We start from the raw sequence: 19,491 nt of genomic DNA, 5'->3' as shown, positions 1-19,491 counted from the left end.
AAAATGACTGTGACCACAAATTGCTCTCAACAATTCCAATACTTTTTAGCTTGACCACTTAAAAATCAGCCTTCTCAAAGATTATAAATATAACTTTTTATAGCTCTGTTATTACATACTGTGAATGGGGAGAGTGGGCCAATCTTGTGGCTGTACCGTCGGATTGCCTCTCTGATGTGGGCGGGCTGAATGGCATCACTTTGAGCCGGGAGACCACAGGCTGCAGCGCTCTGCAACAGAAAAACACATAAATTGTTACTAAATCAAAAACACTGCTGCTTTGCACAGCAGACCCTTGATACACAAAATCAGACAGGCAAAGCCTCTGAAGACCATCCACACGAGTCTTGTGTCAAAACCAAAAGGGTGGGAGGCTACAGCCCTCCTGAATTTTCTTTTTTTCCCCTCCACAGCCACCATCTCCTTGTTCCCCATAGTATCACACATTGCATAATATGCTGACAGATAATTTAGTCAAAAATGACTTTTTCCTTCATTTATTGATAGTCTTCAAAATTGCAGATGGTTTTTGGGTTAATTTCAATAAAGTCACCAAAAAAAGCACTCCAAAATAACATAAACCTTTCACTGAATGTTTCTCTGTATGCCCAAGTAAACAACCCTCTCCCAAATTTATTCTTGGAAATGACAACATTCTGAATAGTGAAGCAAGCTTTATTTTTCCTTCATCTTATAGTCATTAGGAAGGCTGGAGCATGTAGAAATCCCCACTGGCACAAAGTGTACTGCATTTGTATCGCGCTTCACACACTTTAATCCTCCCTCTACCAATGTGGTTGGTTCAGCTCTAAATCATGAGACTTCTATCATGCTTTATGTTTATTTATAAAATTCTGTTTAGACATTTATGAGACTGGTAGAACAAGTCACACTGTAAACTCTAATACTTAACAATGCTGCTAGCAAAGCCGAAGATAAGCTATCTCCATAATAAACAGTTCAAATTAAAAGCATAACATTTGTCTGATGGTTCATATCTTTACATGTTGCCCCGTGATGGATGGGTCTACAACCGAGAATGCATTCCTGCTCTGTAATTAGTACCTAACAGCCACTCCTTATAACAGCAAATTCACAATTATTTTATTTAACCAATACATTTATCTAAGACAGCATATAAATTACAAGGACATTACACGCTTCCAAATTTGGAAAGTTAAGTGCTGGCAGCTTACGTGATTTCTGTATGGTCATCACAGGAAGTCTGGGACAGAGATGGAAACTTCCACTCTGGATTTAGCAGCATTTTGCTTTAGCTTTTTGGTATTTCTTTTAATTAATAAGTCCTATAACCGGAACTGCACTTATTTCACACATCATTATTTAACATTCAAGCTATTTTGGTCAAATCTTGACAAATATTATTAGTAGCTTTCAGACAGCAACTATTAAACCGGTTTCAAATATATCTACCACATGCTGCCTCAGTAACTACAGACCTGCCACTTTCTTAATGATAGAATTTGAACATAGTTGATAGTAAACAAGTTAAACACTTCATTGCAAAAACAGTAAATTTGCACAATTAGATATGGTAAAGTTCCCAAAACTAAAACATCAATACAAACACAGAAAATAAGAACAAGAGGAACCTTCATTCTTTTAGATAGATAGATAGATAATAATAATGCATTTCATTTATATAGCGCCTTTCCCATGCTCAAGGCACTTAAAGAATATAATAAAGAACGGCAGCGTATACAGTATATAGCATTGTACAAACCAGATAAATAAAGAAGATTAAGACAGTAAATTCTGAAAAAAAAAGAAACAGACAACATAATTGATGGTCTCACACACACACACAGGTTACATTAGCATCTTGACAGAGAAGTAAACTGAGAGAAGGGTAATAAAGTCAAGTAGAGCTAAAAGCCTTCCTGAACAGATGAGTTTTGAGTTGTTTTTTAAAAGAATTCATGGAGTCAGCTGACCTGATTAATTTTGGTAGGTCATTCCAGAGTCTGGGCGCTATACAGCTGAAGGCCCTGTCACCCATGGAGTGTAGATTAGTGAGGGGCACAACAAGATTGCCAGTATCACAGGACCTTAGTGGGCGGGCAGGCACATAGTGATGGAGAAGGTCACTGATGTAGTTTGGCGCGAGGTTATTTAAGGCTTTGTAGGTTATTAGTAGGATTTTATATTCGATTCTGTAAGACACAGGGAGCCAGTGGAGACGGAGCAGGATGGGTGTGATGTGCTCGCTGCTGCTGGTTTGAGTAAGGACTCTTGCAGCTGAGTTTTGAATAAGCTGGAGCTGTGATATAAGATTAGAAGGGGCACCTGCCAGTAGGGAGTTACAATAATCGATGCGGGATGTGATAAAAACATGGACAGGTTTCTCAGCGTTTGAAAAGGAGAGGAAGGAGCGAACACGGGATATGTTACGGAGGTGAAAGTAAGAAAGTTTCTTAATGTGATTTATGTGGGCGGAATAAGAGAGGGAGGAATCAAAAATGACACCAAGATTTTTTTACAATAGAGGCAGGTCTGATGAGATCACCGCCAAGATAGACTGTGAAGGAGCTCATTTTATTAAGTTGCATTTTAGTCCCAATTTGCAGGAGTTCAGTTTTATTGCAATTTAATTTTAAAGAGTTCTGCTCCATCCAGGTTTTAATTTCACTAAGGCAGGTTGTGAGCTGAGAAAGCTCTGATGAAGTTCCACTTTTAACATTGAAGTATAGATAGATAGATAGATAGATAGATAGATAGATAGATAGATAGATAGATAGATAGATAGATAGATAGATAGATAGATAGATAGATAGATAGATAGATAGATACTTTATTAATCCCAAGGGGAAATTCACTTTTACTTTTTCTACTTTTTTTTTAGTAGTAGATCTGTTTTAATTTGCGCAAGAGGATTATATTTCATGATTATAATGAGTGGCCGTTAGTTTTTGCATAAAATACTGTAGATAGATAGATAGATACTTTATTAATCACAAGAGGAAATTCACACACACACATTATATATATATATATATATATATATATATATATAGCTTTTTTTGGTGAAGTATTCCTTTAAATATATAATGGTACAAATGGTAAAACCAATAAGAAATAAACTTGTGGTTACTTCTGCACATCTTTACACACTACACCATTGCTGTCAAATGTTTTGGCCATTTATGTTTTTTTAAACATTTTTATACCAGTAAAGAGTTATGGAAACATTTATCATATTCCAAAGCAATAGGAATAAGGCAGAGACCAAACTCTCATATTCACACTCACACTTAGGTCAATTTAGATTCACCAGTTAATCTAACCTATACATATTCAGGATGTAGGGGAACACCAGTGTAGCAGGAGAAAATCACTTACAAAATCAGACAGTTTCTGGGTCCATGGAGTTTTAAGGAAGGAGCCCTCCCTCCCTTCTGTGCCACCATAATATGAACTTCTGGTATAAAAAAAGCAAGCTTTGGGTGCAAGGAAGGAACTAACACTCAACAGGATAGCAGTCCATCAAACAGCACATTCATTCATTAATGTTGATTTAGAATCAGTAGTTAACTTAACATGTATGTGTCAGGATGTGGGAGGAAGCACCCAGAGACCATTTGCGCTAGTACTATGAAGTTCTTATTCATGCATGTTCTTTTAATAACATATTAATATTAGAAAAGATACCAGCATTAGGAAATTACTAAATAAAAATGCTCTTTTTTACTTTCTGTTCATTCAATTCTTTTATTGATATGATAATGTGGTTTGGCAACAGTGTTGAGCCAGTGTTTGAATGAATTGATGCTGATCTGGATTTTATTTGCCATGGTTTCATTATAGTCTAGAGGTTTCACCATCTTTTTTTTTCATTTTTTCTTATTAGATTGACTTAATTTATAGTAAGTTCCTGTTACACCAACACAAGATATGCAGATAGTATTACTCAGATGCTTTTTGTGAAGTTCCCATAAATTCTTCTTCTGATCTACTTGGATCCACACCACCCACAATCATTTGTCAAACATATAAGGACAATCAAAGGCTGCATTTTCTGATGTGCCCGACTACTCATCTGAGAGTTCACCATCAACTTTTAAGTTGGTGATATGAAACTGCAAGTCATCAACATGGATCAATTGCCTGTCCACCTTATGCAATTTGCTTGATTTGCTGCAATCAATATCCCTTCTCTTCATTTCTGTTTGATTTGAGGGACTCAAGCATATGTGTTCTATTTAACTGCAAAATGCCACATTATTCTTTTCTCCAACAATACTTTCTTTGCTTCTGGGCTGCTGAAACAATTATCTACTGTATATTTTATATATGAGTCTCCCCAGAAAGCCTGTCAGCATGTGGACTGTTCCAACTGTGTAGTCTGTACTAATCTTTTCACCAGTGTGCAAATCAAACTGATAGAAACTGCCTGATAGCAAATTACAGTTACACAATAGCTTGAAACATAATCTGTTTATTTTTTTTGCATTGACAGCTGAACTTGACTAAGGGTTTAATAAAAGAATTAACAGATGTTAAAAGTTTAAATTTTATCAAGAGTATAGAGACAGCATGAAGACAAAAGTCATAATTATACGCAAAGCAAAAAGGTTTAACTATACAACTACTGTAAAATAAAATGAATGCAATGACAAAGAGAAAAGCAATTGTACATTCTATTAGAGATAAGTAGATTACCTTTAACCTTAAAATGAAATTTATAGGGTAAACTTAAAAATACTACCTATGATTGTTAAAAGTACACATATTCTTGAGATATTTTCTTAAAGCCTAAAGGGTGCATGACCAAGAAGTGAAAATCCATTAAGAGGAATATTGAGTAGCAAGAGTAATAGATGTAAGAACAAAAGGCAATGAAATGATACAAAAGTGAAATGAGAATCCTGTAGAAGAATGGGCCATAATTAATCATCAGTTTGGATTATAGCAATAGGGGGAATGATTACTTTAGGTAACATTGGTAGCAACTTTCTTTCTGAAACAAATTCTTCCATTCATGTTCCAACCTGGTTATCTAATTAAGGGATGGGACACAAGGCAGGAATCAATCTTGGACATTTCAGAGCAAAATCTCAAACACAAATCCCACCTACACTTGTATCAGGAAAACATAAGAGTCATCAGTTAACCTAATCTTCAGGACACAACATAGTGTGTACCTAGAGAAAACCCCACAAAGTAATAAGAAGAATGTGCAAATTTCACACAGGCTGTTGTCCACTCAGGTTAACAATACATGAATGAATATGAAATGCACAATATCAAAATTGTGAGCTATTTGTTCACTTAAAACCATGTCACATTGCAGGTTATTTTTACATTTTCTTTTTATTTTCCTTATTCATTTTTGTGGTTGGTTAGAATTGTAACTAGATAGGTTTCTTGATTGAATTATTATTTTAAACAATATTGACTTCACACCATCTCTACATAGGTATTCTAATAGGTATTTGGTTGGCTTATTAAGACTGTGTTAAATATCCTCCATTACCAGACTTTTCCAGCCATTTTCAGTCACAGTGTCAGTCCAACCAGTCTGTGACTCCCAGTCAAATAGGTTGTAGTGGTGGGATTGTGTGTATCTGAGAGCTGACAACCTATAAGTGCTCGCCCTAAAGTGCAATCAATATAATGCAGCTCTGAGGAAAAAGGAACATGGGTGTTTTAGACCTGTCTCATGTCTGGTGTTTAAAGTACACCAACATAATGGGGGGAAACAAATGGGTTCAGGCTGTGGCTGAACTTACCATACCTGTAAAGCTTTCACACAGACACCAACTCCGCCAGGCAGCATGTTATTTGCTGTGGGGTGGGGTCAGCTTGCTGTGCTTTGGAAATGTGAAATGGAGCTGGAAAGTTGTTACACAGTCATCTAATTTGACATAACCTGTGAATTTTAGTCTTGTAATATTACAAACTCGGGCAACAAGGTCAGCAAATTCAGTTGTTAAGACTGAATCTCCATTAGGTTTTCTACTGCTACTTATCTCTGCACTTTTCATGAATGTTGGAAGACAATCAGTGTCACAATATTGTGAAGATTTCCAAGACCTAAAAATGGATGTTTCACATTAGATTTAAGGTCTATTGTACTTGCTGCTGTAGGTAAGATAAATACATACTAGATATACTTGCGGATACTTTCTCCCAAGGATAAGTCGGGACTTGATTTTACCATATAATTTCCGGTATTTTATAAGTCGAATTATGATATGCTAACGCTCACTGAGAGAGTAACCACGGAGCACACTGCCTTTTTTTTTCTATACATTGTGCCTACGTGACCACACGGTAATACCCAAACTATTCCGAAGCAACGTTTGCACTATTTCGTGTTTTTTGTATCTCACACCCTCATACACCTTTATCGTAAGAGCATCTCTTATCTATGATGGAGCGTTCGATCAGGAGAAAATATGAAGCTGGTTTTAAATTAAACGTTGTTGAAGTAGCGAAAGAAATTGGTAACTGCGCTGCTGCAACAAAATTCGATGCATCTGAGAGACAGAGAGATTGGAGGAGGCAAGAAGTTGCAAAAAAAAAAAAATGTAAGTGTTGCATTTTTGATTGGGCGTATAAGTCGGGGTCTGATTTTATGATCGATTTTTTGGGTTTCAAGACCCTGACTTATACGTGAGTATATACGATAACTAACATTAATTTGGCCACTTAAGGATCCCTCATCCATGATTATGAGATGTGGGCAACGAAAGGACAAGATCGTTGATATAAGTGGATGAAATGTGCTTTCTCTGTAGGGTGGCTGGGCTTTCCCTAAGAGACAGGGAGGGAAGCACAGACATCCAAGGAGGGGCTCAGAGTACAGCTGCTGATCTTCTGTATCGAGAGGAGCCAACGGAGGTGGTGTGGGCATCTGATACAGATGTCTCCTGGATGCCACCCTGAAGAGGTTTAAAGGGCACGACCAGCTGGAAGAAGACCGCAGGTAAGACTGAGGATTATATCTCCCAGATGACCCAGTAATACCTTGGGATCCTACAGCATAAACTAGCAAGCATGGTTGTAGAAAGGTATGTAAGGGCCTCAGTGCTGAGATTGCTTCCACCTTGACCCTGTCCTAGAAAAGAGGTAGAAAATGAATGAATGAACTTAAGGGTTATGACAATACAAATATTCAGATAATTCAATACTTGTAGGGTAAAAATGTAGTCTGGTAACAATTCTCAAATGAGACACTGCTCCACAAGATCCACTGGTTAATATCATAAAATTGTTCTTGCACAATCCCACAGTGGCTCATGAAACGTTTTGCATACTGCACTAAGAGTAGGCTCTCTCTTTGCTCATTTTAGCTACACTCACGGTCATTCACATTCAGATGCTACTGCTAGTACCACTACTTTAGTCAAATTTAGATAAAATGCCTCCCCATGTGTGAGGTAAATACATCTAAATGAAAGAAATAAAACACAATTTAAAGCTTTAAGGCAGCCGTAGGAAACCTGTGTCTGTAATGATTCAAGTGTTAACAGTATGACACTCCAAGATGGCCAAACTGTACACTGTGGATGTAGCTCCAACACGACTGAGGCTTTAGTCTTGGATTTTAGATGACTTTAGATACAACCAATAGGAAACTGCAATCCTGCACACTACTTTTGTCTTTTATTTTTTATAACCTTTACCTGCTTTCCACCAGCCATGCATTGTTGCATAGTAATATGCTGCTCTAGCCAGCCACACCAATTAGGTTTCAAAATACGGGATGAGGAATTAAATCCCTTCTCACTCACAAAATGACACTGTGTTGAAAAATATCACAAAAAATTAGCATTTTCCTGCAAAATACCAAATGATGATCAATATATAAAGAGTAATGTCAATATATTTTAGCATTCCTTGATATGAGGAGTATCCAATAATTTATGCACTTGAGTATGAAAGAAAGTAGCAAGCATGTTGAAATAAGTCTGGGTATGTTGTGACATGTCTCAAGGTTACTCATGCATAGTTGTGGCTCAGTGCGAGTCTAACATTCCAAGATTTGAGGAGAGTCCTCGTGCGAATCAAGTAAGCTTCTTTGCGACAATGCGCTGGTTCACACGTCACGTCAACCACAGGCCGCCATCCGAGAATGTGGGTTCCAGCAGCTGAACCATCCACCCTACAGTCCTGACCTGGCTCCCTCAGATTATTTCCTGTTCTGAGTTTTGAAGAAATCTCTCCATGGACAGGGGTTTTCAAGTGTTGAAGACGTCAAGGCAGCTGTGACATCCTGGTTTGAAGGTCAAAGAGAAGATTGTTATTTCAAAGGAAAAGTGGATGAAGTGTATGGAGCCCTCAGGGGACTATATTGAAAATAGAACAAAAATATTTTGAAAACTCTTTTTTCCTACCGAGGTAGATAAATTATTGAATGCCCCTCATATATGGATTCAGCAGAAGTATACCATTGATTGCCCAGCTAGAAATGGTACACACACTGTGCCCTAAAATATTAAGTGGACCCATTAAATTTTGAGGTCAGTTACTAATTTTCTGAAAAAAGATGAGAAACTGTAGCTCCACATTTGCTTTGAAATTGCATTAAAAAAAAAAAAAACTTTTTATCAATGGTGGAGGGGTAATAACGGAAAACACATTCTCATCAGACCCTGAAGCAATCAGACAAAAGAATTTTTTTTAAATAAATATTTTATTGATTCTTAGAAGTCCATTAAACTCTGGCAACAGCCCATGAATGTGTAAACTTCAGAGTTATTTATAATGGGACAATGAAACTGGCTTGAAGCAGCTAAGAGAAAAAGTCCTTGGTATCAGTGAACATGTGTTCAATTATAATTTTTAACCATTTTTCAACACAGTTCTGACTTCTTTAGACTACATGAGCAATAGCAGCAGATCTGCCAATATTAATACATCAAGCCTTTCTCTCATGGACTCACCTCTTCAATTGATGAATTATGTTCTAGTTATACATATACTCTCTGCCTCTGTGTGTGTGAGTGTGTATATCTATTAAAATAAAAAAAATCTTGGGTCTTCTCAGAAGACACTTTGAAGTCCCGCGAGACTACTTGCACAGAAGACACTTTGAAGTCCTGTGAGACTACTTGCACATCATGCCCTACTTACAATTTCTCGGAGACACTTTAACGTTTTTTGAGACAAGGAAGTGAGACAAAAGGACAGCTGCTATACAGGCTTTTAAATAATCGATACGCAGTGTGACATGCAGATCACGCAGCACGGCACAAGCAGCAGCAGCTGTTGTACAGGTTTTTAAATGATTGACACACAGATCACGTAGCACGGCAGCAGCAGCAAGCCAGCTGATCGAGCATAGAGGAGGTAAAAAAAATGTACGTATTTGTTTTCCATTGTATCACCGTTTAAGAGGGGGTTTCTGAGGAGCGACTGCATCTACTTAGTGTGTGTTCAGCACCCCTCTTCTCAACGCGAGAGGCAGAGACGCGAAGTGTGTACACAAATGCTTTATTAATATATTATTAGCATGACATCCTTCTGGTGCCCCCTTCAAGGGTGCTACAAATACTAAAAGTAGGTACTTATTTAACTACAATATGTAAAGAGAACTGGTAAGGGGCCAATAACAAGAACATCGAGAAAGAGATAAACAAAAAAAAAAGAGCTCATAACATACCCTAGTTCACCCTGTTTCTGAATTGAAGCCTGACCTGACTGGAAAGAACAAAATATGAGCAAATCACTCATTTCTTCTCGCCTCACTGTTTCAAATAACTTTAGCACCTTTCTCTTTTAGGAAACCTTTACCTTAATTCTGTTTTCAACTGCACACTCATAAAAGCCTTGGACTGAAAAGGCTGTAAAAACCGAGATCTCTTTTGGTTTTGAGATGTTCTTTCGCCGGCTTCAGGGATACCAGGTTAGAAGTCGCTCTTATGGAAGCTGGTGTCCCTAAACCCTTGTTGCTCTCAAACAGATGTTGTTTTTTTTTCCTGAAGAGTCTCAAATGTGTTGTCTCCTTTGACCAGAATGGATAGTACTGGCCTTTGCCAGGCATTTATAGCTTAGCCCTTCTGCAGGCAACATTGTTATATCTTTCTGAATGAACTCTTCTTGTAGCCTCATGTCAACACATCCAACCAACTAAACACCCCCCAAACTGAACTATAAAAGGTGTTTGACGTTTTTGTCATATGCCAAGTTGCATTTCTCTAGTATCTTAGGAGAATCTTTTTAGTTTTCAGCACTGGTGCTGTTTTATCCCTCTTTGCTGCATTGATGCCCTAGAGTTTTTCCTTCCGTGGTTGCCACTAACAACAAAAAGTACCACCCTGTGATGCATCATACACAATCAATACATCGTATGTCACTGTGATTTAGGATTCAAGTAATTATGCTTGCACACTGATACATACAAACAAAAATTACTTTAGGTTTTACTGGGAATTGTCACTGTTCTGAGTAGATATGGAAGTAAGAATTTCTTTGTACTATGTAAATGATGCAAGTATGAAAATAAACTTGAATTTAACACTTAAATATTAGACGCTACACAAGTTTGGAGATGCGGCCTCTTTCAAATGTAAACATGAAGAGACAAAATAAAAAATATGATACGGCCGAATGCTGAGCAACATCTTTTTTACAATCAAGAACTTGCTAAAATTCTCTGGTAACAGCATGTAAAAGAAGGAAAAGATCTACCTTGGATATGTAAATCATTCAGAGGACTTATTTTTGGAAATAATTATTGAATACCACAATACGAAGAGCAGTTATCACATCCTTGGGTTAGTTGTTTGCTTCTTTGTTTAAAAAAATCAAGAGTTTTACTGATAGAAATTTCATATTACATTTATTTCTGAATGTGAGAACTTGATTTGACCTTATTAAGAATTAATTAAGGACACACAAACCTTATATTGAAGTTTATAACATTAAGAGACATACTATCACAAGTTAAACCACCAAAGTGAAATTATTTAAGTGTGCCACAATGTACAGAGACACAGAAAATAGCTACTGCATTGATGCTTTGTTGGTATATTAGGACGTCAAGCTTTTTGGACGCAGCTTAGACACAGAGCCGGGTAGGCAGGTGAGCTGGATATGCAATTTTCTTTATGTCAGTTTTCTTGAAGGAGGAGTGGTACACTCAGACATTCTCATTACTAAGGGTAAATAGTTTCAATTAATGAAATAAGCTTTTTAAGCACTCTCTTTTTATGGGCATTAAGGACTTGCATGATTGATATTATAGCATTATTAGAAGCTTCACTTAGAATACCAGTGAGAGCTCATCCAGTATGACAAGCATTAGGTTCCCCCCATCAATGGAAACTCTGCTGAAGGTCTACTACAATGGTTAAAAATACGTAAAACTTTGTTTTTCACTTTGTATCCATTGATATAAGCAATCCGCTTAGAGAAGAGGACCTCCTTCGAGAACACTGGGTTTCCAGAATCTATAGGTATGCTTTACTTTTAATTTAGAATGCTAGTCTGATGCAGTCACAAAATATATTCATCAATCCATCCATCATCATATAGTTCCTTTCCTATCTATACAGTATATTATCTATCACACAACTCATATTACATATTTCTGTCTTCCATTACAATTTTGTCAAATATTTATTTAGTTATCTATCAAATACTTGGCTCAAAAAGATCTATTCATTATGGTAGTATAGGCCAAAGGATGATGAAAGAAAGTAGAAATCTCACACAGATGTTGCGGCTTATGAAATTAAAACAGATTATTCATTCATAAAATGAACATAAGTAAAAGAAACAACCAATATCTTAAATCAGTGGCTGGGGTATACCAATAAATTAAGTACTATTAAAAGTAAATGCACTGCTCTTTAGTGGCACTTAATAGCAATATTTGGAAAAACACTAAAAGATTGATTCTTCCAGAAAAATACCTAAGAAAGGATTTTTTTTAGCAGTGTTCTTCTTTGTGCCTTTACCTACACCACGTCAGTACATAATGCATTGCTAAATTTGTTGAAGTTACAATACAGTATTACAGAATCACTAACAGCTCTTGAAATCATAAAATAATAAGAAGTAAATTCCTCTACAAAGTAGGTAACACTTCAGATTAGGTACTACCCTTCTAATGCATCTACTGTATTAGTCATATAATGTTATGTAATAAGGCCTTAATAATGGATTCTTTTGGTTTTAATGACACTTATAAAGCATTGACCTTATTAAGCTTTAATTAAGGATTCACAAGACAGACTACCACGAGTTAAACCATCCATCCATCCATTTTCCAACCCGCTGAATCCGAACACAGGGTGTCGGGGCACGAGTTAAACCACCAAAGTGAAATTATTTAAGTGTGCCACAATGCACAAAGACACAAGAAATTGCTACTTCATCGATGCTTTGTTGGCATTACTAGGAAAACAGACGCCTGTATAAATGTCTTGTTACATAACAGTATGTGACTAATACATGCCTTATAGGTAGTAACTAATCTGAAGTGTTACCCAAAGTAAATTTAACAACATTCAAATCTTTGCCTGTACATCTGAGTATGGTACAGTGATCTGAATATGAATGTAAAAGCCTCAAAAGATGAATACTGTACCACTTAATGAATTAACTTCCTGAGTATGGCCCTGAATCGGACTGAAACTGTACTTTGTCAGGCAAATTGAACTCACACTCACAGCTGGATACCGCTAAATTATGATTTTTTGGGAGGAATGTCAAATATGTCATTTTCTACTTTATGTGTCAGGCATCATAAAGATAAAACAAAACAGAGCACAAGTGTGGCATGTCTGTTCCAGTGGTTCTTAGGCCGCTTTCTACTGTGATCTCCCTATGAAAAATATACCACGTGGTAGCTCTGTTGGCTTAGACTTGATTGTGCAGCTTTGAGAATGAATACATATAATATCTTAAAACTCTGATCCTTCTTGATGGTTTTTTACAAGACAGTGTACTCCCTAGGACCACTCTACGACTTCAGATAAAGACTTGATCAAGACAGTTAGGATGGATGAACCCTGGGTATTTTATAGTCAAACTCCTTAAAGGGCAGGACAACAGCTTTTAAGCACATTTATAACTGTGAAGCCAAATTCATTTTCATCTTATAAACGAGGTTACAGTAATTGTCTCAGGGGTTAGTCATGCTGCTGACATAGCTCTGGCTTGCTTCTGAAGTGCAATAAGTAGATTCAGAACATTGATGGATGGACATTCTACCTTGATGGGAAGTGATGTATACAAACCTAACAAAGTATAAGGCTCAGACTATCCAATAGATAAGAGATTACACTTTAATCCATGCCTAAGCAGATTTTAGAGCAGCTATCCAAGACTTAGGAAATAAGAAAGAAATAATTTCAATTCAACATATTTCACATTATTGTGTGTTTTTTAAAGTAACACCCAATGGTCTAATAAAGCTTTGTCATAGTGAAATAACAGTATTTTACATCTTCCACAGCCAACATCTTGGTGATAGTGTATGGCAGCATGTTAAAATGCTGCATTTGCAGCCTGATGTCATTTGGCAGACAAAGTACAGTGTTTGTTTAGCAATAATTTATGGAAATATTACATAAGTCTTTAAATCAGCAGACTACTGGACATCTTGTTTCTAACTGCTAGCACTCTTTATACTGCTTTTTTTCCCATGTCAGCAGATTGACATGTTAACCAATTAATGAGTCATTAATGTTGTACTGATAATAATTTCTAGTGACATTTCCTGGTGTCATAAAGCTCACATTTAACACAATGGTAAAATACAATTAAAAAAAAATTCTGCATAATGAATACTTTGTCAAAAACAGAATACATCAGATTACATCTTGCCTGAAGAAGGGGCCTGAGTTGCCTCGAAAGCTTGCATATTGTAATCTTTTTAAGTTAGCCAATAAAAGGTGTCATTTTGCTTGGCTTTTCTCTAAAAACAGAATACCAAATTTTGCCTTATGCAACACTTTTCAAAATGAACAACATCTTAAGGTTCTTTACAATCACACTGAAAAACTATATACGTATTTCAACATCTGGATTATCAGCTATTTAGACATCTTGGAGAAGGTAACACAGGTTGGCAATTAAATTAGACATTTTTTTTATACTCCAACTCATTAAGATACAGGCTGCACAGTCTTCTAAAATTAATGCTGAGTAACAAAGTTCTACATTTTAATGTTAATTCTGCAGTTGTGCACTCTTTACACCTCTAAGTACATACTTGCTAAGCTGCTGAAAAGTGGAAGAAAAAAGAAAAATTGCATAATAAATTACAACTGTTTCAGACCTTGGAGGGCTTGTTATGGATGGCCTATTTTGGGTCAATACTGATTACCGGTAATCTTTTCCAGAATCAGGTCAATACTGATAATCAAGTCTTTTCTGTTGTCGTATGTGATGAATCTGATACAGATATTAATCTTCATTCTTTCCTGTTATTGTTATGCATTTTGTTTGCACTTGAAATTGCAACCAAAGCATTTAATAAATTAATGACTTAAATGAATACAAACTACTTATATAAAGTCATTATTTGCGATCTTTGTTAACTGTTTCAGAATACATTTTTAACAATTTAGGGAATTTCTTACCTAAAACTGAAACATGGTGTACTAAAAGCTGTAAATATCAAGCTAAATGATTTTGTGCTTAGGCTGTTTTGCTTGAATGCTTTAGCTATGTCAAATAACGGCTCAGCTAAAAAATGAATAGCAGGCTGTGGTACAGAAAAGTCAGGTTTTTCCTCCTTTACTTTTGAGGTTGCATATGTATGTGTGCAGGTGGTACCCTTTTAAATTGATACTTCAATTTCTTATAATTTTTTACTTTACTTTTTTTTTTTTTTAACCAACGGTGTTGTGTACTGCTTCTGGCATTCACTGTAAAATTAAACAAAACATGGCTGACATTACACCATGAAATGTTGGATAAAATTCAGTCTTATGTCTGGCCCTTTCAATTAATACATCACCATGTCAATCTGGAAGTAATTTTGACCTTGAACCAGATACTTATACATTTTCTTACTCCAATATCGAATGATAAAAATGAAAGCTCTAATATATCATGAATCACTGGGACCCATTACTTCCTCAGCCGAGCATGCATTGATGGAACCTATCATTTTATAAGTTAAGCATGCATCATTTGGACCCATTATTTCTACAGATCATTAAGAACAGTTACATAACCTATACTCAATGCTTTGAAAAAGCACAAGACTATTAACACCTAGAACACAAAGAAATTCAGGATAAATATGAAGAAGCTATTACACAGTTGTACCATAGAGACTATTATGGGTATGCAATATATTTACATAAGACAGAAATTCAATGACAAGGTTTATTATATACACTCAAATTAAACATCTAAATAATGCAAACAAAATAAAGCTTGGGCCATCGTAAAGAATGCCAAACATTTTATGCACAACCTCTAAAGCAGGGCAAACGGTTCTAAAGCATCAAAGTTCTGAATAAACATCTGCTATCTTACAGTTCAATGTAATGTTGTCAATACAACACACTGTACATTTTATTTATTGATGTATGTAGTGTTGTTTTTCAATAATCTACATATATACATTTTCATGCATTTATAGTTTTGTCATGTTTTATTGAGAAAACAAATTTGAATAACAGTGCTTATGTACTGCTTACATGGACAAGTACATCTTCAACCTGGACCCTAAATTATCTCTGAAAAGGAGTTCATATTGGCAAAACATTTAAAATTAACGTTTATGTTTAAAGAGTTTACCATAGGAGGATACAGTACATAGGATCATTTCTGTCATGTATAAAGGACAAGTGAAAGTCTTACTTGCATATGCTAATCAACACACAACATGTAGCCACTTTCTCGTGCCATAACTAATGTGTACAGGCTTCACCTATTTTTACAACGCTAATCTCTTCCCAAAAAATATTAATGTGAGCACCTACTTACTATTAATTTTGCATTTCCTCACCATAAAAATCACTCCTTTTTGTGTTCTAATAACACTGAAATACATGAAAATGTATAGATTTAGTTTAATAATAACATTAGTCATCAAAACAAACCCTAGTAAGATATTTCCCTTCATTAAGTACTGGTTAATAAAACTGTTTACCTTAGTGTTGTCATGTCAAGTTCTATAGTCAAAAGAAAGGCTTTTATCTTGGGCTTTCTATGTTATTCCATGATCTTTACTGGAATCATGGTACTATACAAGTGACAAGCTGACTGAACTACAGCATATGAATGCAGAAGTTCACCTTGCTGCAGCCTGCATATTCAGCTTTGACTCTTTTGGCAGGCTGCTGTGAGGACAGTTTCTGAATACAGCATCAACTTGAAGAATGACTGAGCATGTAATTGCAAGTCACCAATATCCAGTTGCACATTGTTCTGTAGGTTGCGGCAAGGTGTGCATGGAATGACTATGAAGATGACAGTGTTAGGAGTGTGCGTCTGAAATCTGGTCATTGTAACCGTGAAAATTCAGCTTCGGTGCATTTCATAAAATGAAAAGGAATACTGAAAGACTTGCTTTGTATAGTAAAAATTTTTGCAAAGAACTTGTTTATAATTTTGAGAAGACTAATAATCTTACCTAGATTATTGTAATAAGGTGAGCGAATTAAGTGCCACACCTTCTGTGATTATTGTCTATGTAATGCTTGGCTTAGTGTTATTTACTGTGATTATTATTAATATTAGATTTGAGCTATTTCTCTTCCTGATATTTAATGTTGATTATTGTGTCTACAAGGAACATTAAGCAAGTAAGAACTTCACTGAACATTGTACATGTGACACTAAACAAGACCCTGAAATTTATGATTTTCTTGCTTGAAATATCACCGAATTATTGGTCATTAGGGCACTGATCAACCTGAAGATCATTACATCAGGTCTACATGGTATGGTAATGCTCTTATGTATTAGTTGTGCATCTTATTTTAATATACTAAAAAGTACATAAAGTTGTGGTGATGTCATATATTTTATTGTCAATTACATTTCCCCAATGTTATATCTGAAACTTTAACCAAGAAAAATTAGAGTGGCACAGGGTTAGTTGCTACTAACTCACAGCGCCATGACTGAATCACAATCTCAGTCACTCTCTCTGAGGCGTTTAATAATAATAATATTTTTTATTTACATAGCTCCCTTCTCATGCTCAAGGTGCTTAACTATATATATAATTTAAAAACAAGCACAAAAAGTGTAAGAAGTGCAAATTAAATCCAAACTTTAACAAATGGGTGTGCGAGCATCCCCTCCCTTAAACAATCCATTTGTGCCTGTATCTCCAAGCGATTAAGTTTTCCATCCACATCCCAAAGATATAAAAGGTTAAGTTAGTTAGTGGCTGTATCTGTATTACTGTGTGCATGTGAATGTGCCTTGTGATGGACTGACATGGTACTCAAAGAGTTGTTTTCTGCCTTGCCCTCGACCCAAAACCACCATGAACTGGATAATCAGGAATGGAAAATCAATGAATAAATAATGACTGTTTATTCTTTATGGAATCAATAAAACAACCACAAAGACAATTTTTTTAATTATCAATGGAGTATATTACCTGGGTGGTACTGACTGTTAGCTAGGAAGCTTAACTATAATGCATAACGGTGGAGGTTTAAATTTCCACCTTCAAATTAGGCCCCAAATTTGCAAAGCCAGGAGTGAAATACTGCATAAATAAGACCCAGCTAGATTATATAAACTTTTTGTTTAAGTGAAATGATTTTATTTTAGTTGTAAACGCACCAAAAAGCAAAAAATACATTTATCTTTAACCACCATTTTCGTGGTTGCATGTGACTGAATAAAATTGTGGGCTGCACATAAATTAATTGATTCAAACAATTTTTGAAACTTGTTTAGCATGGTGGTGAATTACAATATTGTTGTTTTTTTATATTTTCTGATGAAAGTAGCTATTCTATTAATTGATTGAATGAATTAATTTATGTGCGTTGCACGATTTTATTTAGTCACATACAACCACAAAAACACTGGTTAAAGAAAAATTTATTTTTTGCTTTAGTTTTTTAAAATAAAATTATTTTACTTAAAATTTTTTTTATATATTTTATTTCTTACTTTTTAGTTTCTGAGTATTTTGCAAATGATTTTTCTTTAATCATTTTCATGAACCGGAAGCTTCTTTAAAGTATTACATACTATATCTTGTTTGCAGATTATTTGAATACTAAAGAAAATATTATATTTTGGTCTCTATTTTTCTGTTCAGGCTCTTATGGGATTAGCGCTCGGTCGCTGTGAAAAAAAAACCCATCAACAACAAAAGAGCAAGCTTACGGCAATACTTTCTCACCGTGATCATCAAGGCTACTGCATTGCAAGAGTAAACAAGTCGGCACGCATATTTACCTACTCCACTCACTGGAAGAGGCAAGTGGGGGCAATCCCATGCGTCTCTCACTTGTATGCTCCTATATCGCACTATATTCTCTCTCCGTCATTGTTGTGTGTGCGCTAATTGGAATTGCATAAACACTAATTACGGCGAAATTTGTTATGTAATTGCATTGGTTTTGACGGATTACTGTACTGTCATCGATACTGAACATGTTTGCAAAATTTGAAGAAATTCGCTTTGCCAAAAGTGGGTTTAAAATCAGTTGCAAAATTTGACCCAGACAAACAAACAGACAGACAGAGGAGTCAAGTTAAAACAATCATTTAAAAAAAAGATGAGATGTATAAAAAATTAAAGCTTAGATATTATTTCTCAAATCCTGGGATAGAAGTGAGAGAGTTTTTGTATGGTGCTAACAAGTACACTTACTGTATGTGTGTCAAATGATTGAGAAGAACTGTTACAAAGTGATGTGTGAACCCTTTTGGAACGGAGGACAAAATGAATACCAAAATAACTAATTTACAGCCTATCCCTGACAGACGTTTACTAGGCCATCTTCTCTGCATAAAGTAGCACAGTGAGAGAGCTGAACTGGAAGCTAAATAAAAGGGTTCAATTTATCCTCAGAATACTAGGCATTACATTTGGTAAGAAAAGAGTGTCAAATTTAATTCTGGCCAAAATCAGAAACCTACAACAGCTGAAATTAACTCCTTCTGCCAATGTTTAGAACAAAGGCACTTTAGAGTAGTTCACATACAGTAAACAGGGTGGCATTTTTGTATTTAAAGAAGGCTGCAAGCATAAAGTGCCATCTGACTTTGAGAGTTCTTGATTGTATGTTACAACTCAGAACCACTTAACCACACTGCCTTTAGAGGAGTCAAGGAAAACAGGCAGAAAATATGAGCATGGAATGAGAGGGAAAATGCAGTATGTATTCCATGTTATAAAATCCAAGACCACATGTACAGAAAGGAACTACCAAAAACTAAAATGAGAGAGAATATTTGGATTAAATAAAAAAATAAAACTGTTGAAAAGAAAGTGGATGAAAATAACAATCAGGCAACAAAATTAATTCACTAGTGTAAACTTATTGCTAGCCTGGGTCCTGGCCTAATGAATGTCTAACA

The 19,491-nt window shown here is 35.7% G+C and overlaps 1 protein-coding gene across 3 annotated transcripts in view; it reads right to left on the bottom strand.

Moving 5' to 3' along the window:
• Window positions 1–19,491, bottom strand: part of supt3h (SPT3 homolog, SAGA and STAGA complex component) — a 518,283-nt gene that overhangs the window by 86,931 nt on the left and 411,861 nt on the right. For all 3 annotated transcript variants that reach the window (XM_028796401.2, XM_051924455.1, XM_051924456.1), the window contains exon 11: window positions 120–230. In XM_028796401.2, coding sequence (XP_028652234.2) covers window positions 120–230 — 111 coding nt within the window. The remainder of the gene's footprint in view (window positions 1–119; window positions 231–19,491) is intronic.

The sequence above is a fragment of the Erpetoichthys calabaricus genome, chromosome 3, assembly GCF_900747795.2.
Source record: "Erpetoichthys calabaricus chromosome 3, fErpCal1.3, whole genome shotgun sequence".
Classification (NCBI taxonomy): Eukaryota; Metazoa; Chordata; class Cladistia; order Polypteriformes; family Polypteridae; genus Erpetoichthys; species Erpetoichthys calabaricus.
This window is presented reverse-complemented; position numbering and strand designations above follow the sequence as displayed.